Below are 12,791 nucleotides of genomic sequence, written 5' to 3'. Positions count from 1 at the left end.
TGCAAGGGGAACTTTAAACAAAGGTTACTGACCAGCATAACAGCGGGCGTCAGGCTGTTTAAATAGTAGTACAGACCCCTGTACAGACGCACGTTTGGCAGTATTGGAAAACAGACAATAGCGCTTCCCTTGCGTTGCAACGAGACGAGGGGCACACGCGCTGTTAGTGCGCCCTCTGTCGGCTCCCAGCCTCTACAGCATTGATGCCGCCCGAGACGATTACTAAGTACCGCTGGAGCGATGATGAAATGCTCCCGCGGTGTCACTCAACCACCAGAATCAAACTGAGCTGAAACACGGGTGACTTAACTGCTGGCGAGCGGGAAAAGAAAGATGAACATTGACTCACTGCCCAATAGTATGGAGACCCGGGCAGTGGTTATGTGTGTCGTGGCTGTGACCTCGCGTCCTCCTCTGGAAGGAAGTGAGGTCGGATATTCAAAAAGTTGATGGACCCGACTCAAGTGAGTGGTGTGCTCTTCACGTCCTAGCATCCGGCAGCATTACCGGCAGCAGTAACGAGGCATTCTGGTGACAACCAACACGTCTGATTGCAAGTAGGTTCCATGCACACTTACACCACCACTGCCATGCACACACGCACACCACCACTGCCATACACACACGCACACCACCACTGCCATGCACACACGCACACCACCACTGCCATGCACACACGCACACCACCACTGCCATGCACACACGCACACCACCACTGCCATGCACACACGCACACCACCACTGCCATGCACACACGGACACCACCACTGCCATGCACACACGGACACCACCACTGCCATGCACACACGGACACCACCACTGCCATGCACACACGGACACCACCACTGCCATGCACACACGGACACCACCACTGCCATGCACACACGGACACCACCACTGCCATGCACACACGGACACCACCACTGCCATGCACACACGGACACCACCACTGCCATGCACACACGGACACCACCACTGCCATGCACACACGGACACCACCACTGCCATGCACACACGGACACCACCACTGCCATGCACACACGGACACCACCACTGCCATGCACACACGGACACCACCACTGCCATGCACACACGGACACCACCACTGCCATGCACACACGGACACCACCACTGCCATGCACACACGGACACCACCACTGCCATGCACACACGGACACCACCACTGCCATGCACACACGGACACCACCACTGCCATGCACACACGGACACCACCACTGCCATGCACACACGGACACCACCACTGCCATGCACACACGGACACCACCACTGCCATGCACACACGGACACCACCACTGCCATGCACACACGGACACCACCACTGCCATGCACACACGGACACCACCACTGCCATGCACACACGGACACCACCACTGCCATGCACACACGGACACCACCACTGCCATGCACACACGGACACCACCACTGCCATGCACACACGGACACCACCACTGCCATGCACACACGGACACCACCACTGCCATGCACACACGGACACCACCACTGCCATGCACACACGGACACCACCACTGCCATGCACACACGGACACCACCACTGCCATGCACACACGGACACCACCACTGCCATGCACACACGGACACCACCACTGCCATGCACACACGGACACCACCACTGCCATGCACACACGGACACCACCACTGCCATGCACACACGGACACCACCACTGCCATGCACACACGGACACCACCACTGCCATGCACACACGGACACCACCACTGCCATGCACACACGGACACCACCACTGCCATGCACACACGGACACCACCACTGCCATGCACACACGGACACCACCACTGCCATGCACACACGGACACCACCACTGCCATGCACACACGGACACCACCACTGCCATGCACACACGGACACCACCACTGCCATGCACACACGGACACCACCACTGCCATGCACACACGGACACCACCACTGCCATGCACACACAGACACCACCACTGCCATGCACACACAGACACCACCACTGCCATGCACACACAGACACCACCACTGCCATGCACACACAGACACCACCACTGCCATGCACACACAGACACCACCACTGCCATGCACACACAGACACCACCACTGCCATGCACACACAGACACCACCACTGCCATGCACACAGACACCACCACTGCCATGCACACAGACACCACCACTGCCATGCACACAGACACCACCACTGCCATGCACACAGACACCACCACTGCCATGCACACACACGGACACCACCACTGCCATGCACACACACGGACACCACCACTGCCATGCACACACACGGACACCACCACTGCCATGCACACACACGGACACCACCACTGCCATGCACACACACGGACACCACCACTGCCATGCACACACACGACCACTGCCATGCACACACACGACCACTGCCATGCACACACACGACCACTGCCATGCACACACACGACCACTGCCATGCACACACACGACCACTGCCATGCACACACACGACCACTGCCATGCACACACACGACCACTGCCATGCACACACACCACCACTGCCATGCGCACGCGCACACCACCACTGCCATGCGCACGCGCACACCACCACTGCCATGCGCACGCGCACACCACCACTGCCATGCGCACGCGCACACCACCACTGCCATGCGCACACCACCACTGCCATGCGCACACCACCACTGCCATGCGCACACCACCACTGCCATGCACATAGACACCACCACTGCCATGCGCACACAGACACCACCACTGCCATGCGCACACAGACACCACCACTGCCGTGCGCACACCACCACTGCCGTGCGCACACCACCACTGCCGTGCGCACACCACCACTGCCGTGCGCACACCACCACTGCCGTGCGCACACCACCACTGCCGTGCGCACACCACCACTGCCGTGCGCACACCACCACTGCCGTGCGCACACCACCACTGCCATGCACACACGCACACCACCACTGCCATGCACACACGCACACCACCACTGCCATGCACACACGCACACCACCACTGCCATGCACACACGCACACCACCACTGCCATGCACACACACGCACACCACCACTGCCATGCACACACGCACACCACCACTGCCATGCACACGCGCACACCACCACTGCCATGCACACGCGCACACCACCACTGCCACGCGCACACCACCACTGCCACGCGCACACCACCACTGCCACGCGCACACCACCACTGCCACGCGCACACCACCACTGCCACGCGCACACCACCACTGCCACGCGCACACCACCACTGCCACGCGCACACCACCACTGCCACGCGCACACCACCACTGCCACGCGCACACCACCACTGCCACGCGCACACCACCACTGCCACGCGCACACCACCACTGCCACGCGCACACCACCACTGCCACGCGCACACCACCACTGCCACGCGCACACCACCACTGCCACGCGCACACCACCACTGCCACGCGCACACCACCACTGCCACGCGCACACCACCACTGCCACGCGCACACCACCACTGCCACGCGCACACCACCACTGCCACGCACACACGCACACCACCACTGCCACGCGCACACCACCACTGCCACGCGCACACCACCACTGCCATGCGCACACCACCACTGCCATGCGCACACCACCACTGCCATGCGCACACCACCACTGCCATGCGCACACCACCACTGCCATGCGCACACCACCACTGCCATGCGCACACCACCACTGCCATGCGCACACCACCACTGCCATGCGCACACCACCACTGCCATGCGCACACCACCACTGCCATGCGCACACACCACTGCCATGCGCACACCACCACTGCCATGCGCACACCACCACTGCCATGCGCACACCACCACTGCCATGCGCACGCGCACACCACCACTGCCATGCGCACGCGCACACCACCACTGCCATGCGCACGCGCACACCACCACTGCCATGCGCACGCGCACACCACCACTGCCATGCGCACGCGCACACCACCACTGCCATGCGCACACCACCACTGCCATGCGCACACCACCACTGCCATGCGCACACCACCACTGCCATGCGCACACCACCACTGCCATGCGCACACCACCACTGCCATGCGCACACCACCACTGCCACGCGCACACCACCACTGCCACGCGCACACCACCACTGCCACGCGCACACCACCACTGCCACGCGCACACCACCACTGCCACGCGCACACCACCACTGCCACGCGCACACCACCACTGCCATACACATGCGCACACCACCACTGCCATGCGCACACCACCACTGCCATGCGCACACCACCACTGCCATGCGCACACCACCACTGCCATGCGCACACCACCACTGCCATGCGCACACCACCACTGCCATGCGCACACCACCACTGCCATGCGCACACCACCACTGCCACGCGCACACCACCACTGCCACGCGCACACGCACACCACCACTGCCACGCGCACGCGCACACCACCACTGCCACGCGCACGCGCACACCACCACTGCCACGCGCACGCGCACACCACCACTGCCATGCGCACGCGCACACCACCACTGCCATGCGCACGCGCACACCACCACTGCCACGCGCACACCACCACTGCCACGCGCACACCACCACTGCCACGCGCACACCACCACTGCCACGCGCACACCACCACTGCCACGCGCACACCACCACTGCCACGCGCACACCACCACTGCCACGCGCACACCACCACTGCCACGCGCACACCACCACTGCCACGCGCACACCACCACTGCCACGCGCACACCACCACTGCCACGCGCACACCACCACTGCCACGCACACACCACCACTGCCATGCACACACGCACACCACCAGCTGAGTGCTGAGTAGTGAGTGCAGAGTAGTGAGTAGTGAGTGCAGAGTAGTGAGTGCAGAGTAGTGAGTAGTGAGTGCAGAGTAGTGAGTAGTGAGTGTAGAGTAGTGAGTAGTGAGTGCAGAGTAGTGAGTAGTGAGTGCAGAGTAGTGAGTAGTGAGTGCAGAGTAGTGAGTAGTGAGTGCAGAGTAGTGAGTAGTGAGTGCAGAGTAGTGAGTGCAGAGTAGTGAGTGCAGAGTAGTGAGTGCAGAGTAGTGAGTGCAGAGTAGTGAGTGCAGAGTAGTGAGTGCAGAGTAGTGAGTGCAGAGTAGTGAGTGCAGAGTAGTGAGTGCAGAGTAGTGAGTGCAGAGTAGTGAGTGCAGAGTAGTGAGTGCAGAGTAGTGAGTGCAGAGTAGTGAGTGCAGAGTAGTGAGTGCAGAGTAGTGAGTGCAGAGTAGTGAGTGCAGAGTGCAGAGTAGTGAGTGCAGAGTGCAGAGTAGTGAGTGCAGAGTGCAGAGTAGTGAGTGCAGAGTAGTGAGTGCAGAGTAGTGAGTGCAGAGTAGTGAGTGCAGAGAGTGCAGAGTAGCGAGTGTGCAGGGTGAACAATTCCAATCCATACCACATAATTCCATTACACACCACATGCATACACTCCATAACACATGGCTAAAAGACATTGCCATTTACAATGCCATTAGCTCTAACTCAAATCCGAGACCTATTGCATTTCCAATGCTTGTTTGTGCCAGTGGGTAATCCTTTCTAGGGGACGTTAGCCTTGCTTTGTTTTGATGGTGCTGCAGTGCTTTTTACTTGATGTGACACTATCTTTCTGGCATTAATCTTTTATAGCGAAAGTAAGTTGCATTTGAACATCTTTTCTTACTGGAGCTTTTTACAGAGTGAGCCAAAAAGTCAGTGCCCACTCTGTTCCATTTTTAGGTCGAGCATTCGAGACCTCTTTAATATATACTTATATTTGTGAGTACTTTGTGGGCTCTTGAGATCAGTCCTAGGACTTGTCTGCATCCACTTAGGGACTTTTTTTCTGTTCAACTGCCTCTATTTACCTTCTTTATAGAAAACAATCAGTATAGGTCAGTAAAATACCAGAATTGCTTTCTGCTGAGGGACTTTAAAAAAAAAAAAAGAAATTCTGGCAAGTGCCTCTATTTAACTTTCTTGATAGAATACGACCAGCAGAGGTCAGTAGAATCACTTTAGCATTCTCTAAATTCCAGTTAGTAGAAATTGTCTCCCACAAGCACCATAATATTTTTTTCAAATCTTGTATTTTCAGTGCTATGACCACCGAAGATCCTTATTTTATATTTAAAACAGAGCTTTGGACTATACCACTTACTGCTGAAAGGCAATATTTCTTTCCATGTGTTCCCATACCTAGTGAGTCACACAGTTTGGTACTTACTTTCCCTCCATGTTAAAGAACAGTAGATGTTTCAGTACCCAGGCTAATGTGCTGCATAGCTAAATACATGTAAGGTCCCAAAGGCGAGACCGATTGCATTGCAAATGCTTATTTTTGTCTTTCTTGGCACTATGATCTTATTTAAGCTTGCTCCTAGTGAAAAGTGAATTTGATGGTCTTTTGAAAGAAAATTATTTCTGGTTTTTACTGGCTGTGACACTCCTTTCAGTTCGGGCTGGACTGTTCCCATGAGGCACAGGGTCAAGACTGATTTGCATATGGCCATGTCTGAACTGGGGTGGTCTGGTGATCAAAATAATGATGGATTAAACCCAAATCTGTGACTGGGGGCGAATGTTTTGCCATTGTGCAACATTCCGTACATCAATTGTTGATTTTGCACTCCTTTCATGCATAGCAGCTAGCTGTTACTCAACCTAGACACAATTATATATTTTTGTTTTAAAGACATTCAAAATGACCACAAAATTTTAATAAATTTACCTACGGTATGTTTACATTTGCTTCACCCAATAGGGGCAAGATTAAATCACGTGGATTCCCATGTGGCTAAGGTTTGATTTTTGTATTGCATTTCTTTTCTGAAAAAACGAAGTCTTGATCATTTGGGGCCCTCCTTCCGTATGATCCTTTCCATTGTGGCCTGGCACACCTAGCAACCTCCTAATCTTTATGCTTGGTAGGTTTTCTCTTTACTCTTCCCTATATTTGCTCCCCATATTTCTAAATGCTCTGCTGATTTACTTCTTCTATAATCCTCTCCTGTGAAAAATCATCTTTCTCCTTCCTCTTGAATTCAGAAACTGTGGTGCAAGCTGTTAACCTTTCTCATTTATATTACTGCAAATCTCTCTGTTTTGTTCTTCCACAGTATCTTCATTATCAACTCCAAACTGTCCAAAATACAGCAGTTTGCCTCATCTTTAACTTGCCACTCATCCGTGTCTCATCTTCTGGCCAAACGCCATTGACTCCCTATCTCTTAGCGATCTGTTTTCAAAATACTTTGTACCTGCCATTGCATTGTCCAATGCACTTGTCCCCTCAGAAAGATTCCAACCCTGTAGGCCCTTTTGCCTTCTTCGTTGAGCCTCTCAAATATCTGGTTGTCCTCAAGGTCTCCTATTATAAATTAGTCAACTTCACTTTTTTCTATCTAGCTCTTAACCATTGGAGCATTTTAATGCAATCAGCACAACATCTTGTTCTTCTGGCAGTCTCTCAACTTTTCCTTCCCCCCCTTACTTTTTCCGATGCGCCATTCATTTTTTTTCTTCTGTTTTTGTTCACCTGTTTCCTACTGAAATTCTAGGAAAAGGACACTGGTATAGTGGGCTTTACAAAATATCATCATCCAATTTTGTCCGGTTGGGGTAGCATCTATTTACGGTGGCATCTCTGCAAGCTAGATTTACCTCAGCTGTGTGCCTAATGGTGTAAAGAGTTGTGCTGACCAAATTTTAACAGGCTTATAACTTTTGTTGGGACTCCTGGCGCCCCTGATGAACAACATGATTGCCAGCTATAAGGTATATCTGTGCTGTATTGGAGGCATGCGGGATGTTCTTTCTAATATGTTCTGTCAAGTGTTGGATTGCCCTGTGGAAAACAGACAATACAAATATTGCATTACTTAGGTGAACTCCACTTTTGTTAAGACCAGCACTGAAGGAAATTAGTTACTGTGCTGAAAGGGCATGTGAAACAGGACTAGGACGCTGGTATCCAATGTTAATGTATTCCTGCAACTGTAGTGAAGCAGTATCAGGTTTGTGGAAGGCACATGTCCAGACGAGTCTTGTGCAGTCAGTATTGAAATGTAAGGTTAGGCATGTAGTAGCTGAAAAAACAGGTCCTCCCCTCTCTGAGATGGTAATGGGACAACAGAAAAGGCAGCATCAAGGGCGAAGATAATTGAGGGCTTCACCTTACAGTGGGCCACTGAAATCTCCATGTGAGGGACCACATGGAGATTTCATGTGAAATTATGAAATCTAGTGCAGATGTGAGGAGCACCAAGATGAAGTATAGAGCGATTGCTAAACAATAATCTGAACCAATATCCTATCCAGTTGAAAACAATGATTGATTTCTAGTTATACTGGAGCAACTTCTCTTGCACCAAACCATGAACGTTAAACCCACCTGCTGGGTGTAGTGGAGAAAACAGACCTAGGAACCCCAATCTCATTGTGGAATGTATTGTCAGTCCTGTCCTGCCAGAGCCCTGACGGGTGTTGAACCCCACAGGAGTGCTCGGAGTCAACCAAAGGTGTGGAAAAATGAGGTTCTTTGTGCAGAAATTGTTGTCTTGCAGCCATCATTTTGTGAATAGCAAAAAAGCTATCATTGTGTGTGTGGAAGATTGTGATTTGGCCCGAGGTTAGCCCCTTTGCTAACCACAGCTTGCAGATTTGAGTGGTCTTGGGCATTTGCACCATAACCGTAACTTAGTTTTTAACTGTGGATTTTCACTGGAAAAGTGTAAACATATTATGTTTTACAATCTTCTGACATATTTTAGCTCTACTTCCTTGTAGCTACATTCTGCCATATTGAGAAGTTTGATCGACACTGGGATATCTAGACGAGGTTAGAGACAATGTTCGGTCTGCAGAGCTTATAGACCTACCCGGGCTATGTCTGGTGAATGCCAGACATCCTTGGGGTGCACAGCTTCCTGGATGCTTCTTGTCCTCACTTTTCCCAAATCTCCGTTCCCAGATTTCTAATCACATCTTGGACCATATGTGAGAAGGTATCCTTCCTTGTAGTGACGTGTAGCCAAAAGTTTGCAGTAAGACTGCCCTTGTGATGGGCTCGGTAGCCTATTGTATTTGTTGTATATTCTTTTCAGGAAGAACTGTTTTATTGGTAACTTATCACACCATACATATTGTCTATACATTGAATATCAGCATTGTATTGTGAATAAGAGTAGCTAGCAATAATAATTATGCACATAGCAATATAACATTAAATGTGCCTTATTCATGGCTTTACAGGCAGTAGAAAGGGTCACAAGTTAGAAACAAGGTTCTACTTCACAGGACAGAGGCACAAAGGACATACATTGGAAATAATGGTATTTAGGTGTCAAGATGACGAGCTGATTTACGGTGACTTATGTAGACAGGATTGTTCAGTTCAGCTGCTAATTCGGGTAAGAATGTATTTGGTTATAAACTATGACTGTATGCTAATTAAGTTGTAGCAATGCAAATTTGCAAGCGGGATAGATTATTAATGCTGAAAATTGGGGTCACTTACCAGGTCCGGAGGGGGGAGGCGAGGAAGCCCCCATTGCAGCCGCCACTGCCAGGAGTCTTCTTTTGCTGTGGATAGCGCCGCCGCCCCGGGACTACATTTCCCGGCAGCCTCACCGGCGACGCTGCTCTGACACCTCACGGGAGCGCCAGGAGGCGCCTTTAAACTGCGCTCTGCATGGCGGAGCGGGGGGTCACTTACCAGGTCCAGAGGGGGGAGGCGAGGAAGACCCCATTGCAGCCACCACCGCCAGGAGTCTTCTTTTGCTGTGGATAGCGCCGCCGCCCCGGGACTACATCTCCCGGCAGCCTCAGCGGCGGCGCTGCTCTGACACCTCACGGGAGCGTCAGGAGGCGCCTTTAAACTGCGCTCTGCTCCGCATCGCGGGACGCCGGGCACGAGGAGGACGGGACGGGGCCATCCTCTTGGCTTTCTGTTGAGAGGAGGTAACGAAAGACACTTGATTCATTATTTGTTTTCCATCCATTGACATTGCCCTACCTCAAGGACATTTTCACTGCTGATCCGTATGATTTGCTGAGACTTATATTGTTACATCCAAACCACACCATGACTGACAAGGGGGATAGTATAGATAGCACAACTTTCTCGTGGTTAGATGAGTTAAACAATTTGTGTAAAACCTCTCATACTGTAGTGGAATCACCGCTTCCTGCTGAAAGCTTCTGTGCATTGCCCGAAATTGGTAGCCCCTTGCAACCCCTCCCACTACCCAATAAAGTCAATACTGAAAACATCCAAAGGTCTCCATTTACCCAGTTCTCATCCGCTAAAAGAAATTGTAATGGGGTTAATTACATCGGGAACCAATCAGAAATCCAAAAACTGTGCTTAAACCCCACAGTTCCAGCTAGTAACTCTGCCACGACTCTTGAGGCCATCGAGAATTTAGTCGGTTTAACATCTCCCTTACAACCGGGTTTATTATCCCTTATTGAACAACTGGCCAGTTCTATTATTTCTCCATTAATGGAAAAAATAAACACACTAGGGGACAGGCTGGCTGAAATGGAGGAAACTATCAAGTCTAACTTGCTAACCAACAAATGTTCTGTAACATCAAATAGTTCCCATTCATCTCCCCCTCCCAAAGCCCCAAAGCCAGTCATGCATGACAAAAGGGTTCCATTACAAACAATAGCCCCTAACGCACCAGCCCCAACAGCTCTCAAAACCTCTTTCAAACCCGCTTTTCCGCAACGTGTTGCCCGTAGACCACAGAGTAACAAAGTTTTCCCTATGCAACTCCCACCGGAGGCAGCTCCTTTTGTGTGTGTCCTAGCGGGAGTACCAGTTCTTACTCCGGGAAAAACCGAGAGACAACACGACCTGCTGAACAAAGTTAAATTTTGGCTGACAAAAAATAGACCTTTGCCACCGAACCTCGGGGGCACAATAATGAGTGTTAGAAGGGTGGGCTGGCTGGGTTCCCTTCCAAAATATATTGCTGGCGACCTAGTACTCGTTAGATTTAGGCAAAGACACATCGTCCCGTACCTGCGTCTCTATGCACCCCAAGTGGGAATTGGCCCAATCTCTGTATGTGATGTGCACGATTTTTACCCCAGAACGACGCACATCCCCTCACCTAGCCCAAAGGCAGGGTGCAATATGTAAACGGGTAGTGGACATTGTGTATGGAGCGGCCCTATTCTTCCGAGTCATATCTGACATGAACTGTTGTTTTACAGTCCCAAGTTTTGGAACCCCTATTAATTGCTGTTTGATTTGACCTTAACTTGTGAAAAGTACACTATAATTAATTAAGATATTCTTTCCCACAGGTTGGATAAAATGTTTTCCTCAATGGTCACCTTTTATGTGTTATCACTGTATGACGTACGTCTTCTTGATACAATTTAATTAGAGTTTTTTAAACAAATCCCTTGGTTTATTACAACCAATCACTTTCCATCTAAAAACATGGTTTATGATGTGATCTTGTACTATGTAATTTATGCATTGTGTTTTCTTCTTTTAACGTATTAATTGTATTTTTGTGATGTCTTTTATGGTGAATCTTACCGAAATAAAGACGTATGAAACTGGTATTCCATATGCATCGATGTGGGAAAGATGTCAGTATAAGGTTATTTATTGAAGAACATACGAGTTCAACCTTAAAATATCGTTTTAATTTCATCTTTCCATTCTTCCTTGATACTTCACTAAATAGTTTTTCATTTTCTCAACTACATTTGCTTTGTTTCCATTAAAACATTTCTAATAATTTAAGTGACAACTTTAATTTAATTTTCAGGTCTTACGATTGCCAGTGAGGTTTACAACTTAATTAAGGGCAACTGCAGCTCCTCATCTTATGTAGATGAAAACACGTTTCCAGGTATGTTCATTTTTCTGGATAATGCAGATGCGAGCATTCATGCATTACCCTATTGATTATTTTTATATTGTTCTATTTCGGTGTGCATGCAACTTTAATAGGTTCCCCAGCTTCCCTTAGTACATTTGACAAGTCTCATCCCTTCTCTCAGAGATCTTCAGGACTAGGGGGCTGCCCTCAATACCATTTGTGTTAAAAGATACCAGAGAAAATTTTGACAGAGAACAAGGAGAACCACAGACATGAAACTTAGAAGCAAGTAGAAATGGTTGGAGTTAATCTCACCGTACAAAAACAGGAGGAAACCCCTATCATGCATACGCTATCCCGCCATACCAGCCCAAGGGGAAAACCCTATGGTGTTAAAAGGTCTCTCGCCCTCTAGAATTCCAAGTGGCATGCTTAATCATAGAGTCCTCGTCCAGGTAACTAGTGTATCTGGACTGTCTCAAACTTGGTAATCAAGGGAGTTCTTTGGTTATTGGGTGGGATCACAGATTTAAAATAGTCTAGGGTTTCCCGAGGGTTAATTTTATTTTCGAAGGACACCCTGGCTACTTCTAGGATCCCACCCAATAACCAAACCGCTCCATTGGCTACCATGGTAGAGTCCGTCCAGATACACTAGGTATCTGGCTGAGGACTCCTATGATGAAGTATGCCGCTTGGAATCTTCATGGGTGAGAGTTCTTTTAATACCATATGGTGATCCCCCTTTGACTGATATGGATAGATAGGCTAAGCATGGTAGGGGCCTGTTGTTTTTGTATAGTTAGATGTTTGGGAAGGTGAGCAAACCCTGTATCACTTTTCACTCCCTCCTTCTTGAAATATAGTATTGTTCATACTATACAGCAAACTGGCAAAGAAAGACTGTAGTA

The 12,791-nt window shown here is 50.3% G+C and overlaps 1 protein-coding gene across 1 annotated transcript in view; it reads left to right on the top strand.

Annotated features, from left to right (window-relative positions):
* Window positions 1–12,791, top strand: part of MTBP (MDM2 binding protein) — a 186,977-nt gene that overhangs the window by 27,294 nt on the left and 146,892 nt on the right. The window contains exon 2 of the mRNA XM_078686833.1: window positions 11,827–11,910. Coding sequence (XP_078542959.1) covers window positions 11,827–11,910 — 84 coding nt within the window. The remainder of the gene's footprint in view (window positions 1–11,826; window positions 11,911–12,791) is intronic.

This window comes from Lissotriton helveticus, chromosome 4_1 (genome assembly GCF_964261635.1).
Source record: "Lissotriton helveticus chromosome 4_1, aLisHel1.1, whole genome shotgun sequence".
Taxonomy (NCBI): Eukaryota; Metazoa; Chordata; class Amphibia; order Caudata; family Salamandridae; genus Lissotriton; species Lissotriton helveticus.
The sequence above is the reverse complement of the archived record's forward strand: the minus strand, read 5'-3'. Positions and strand labels throughout refer to the sequence as shown.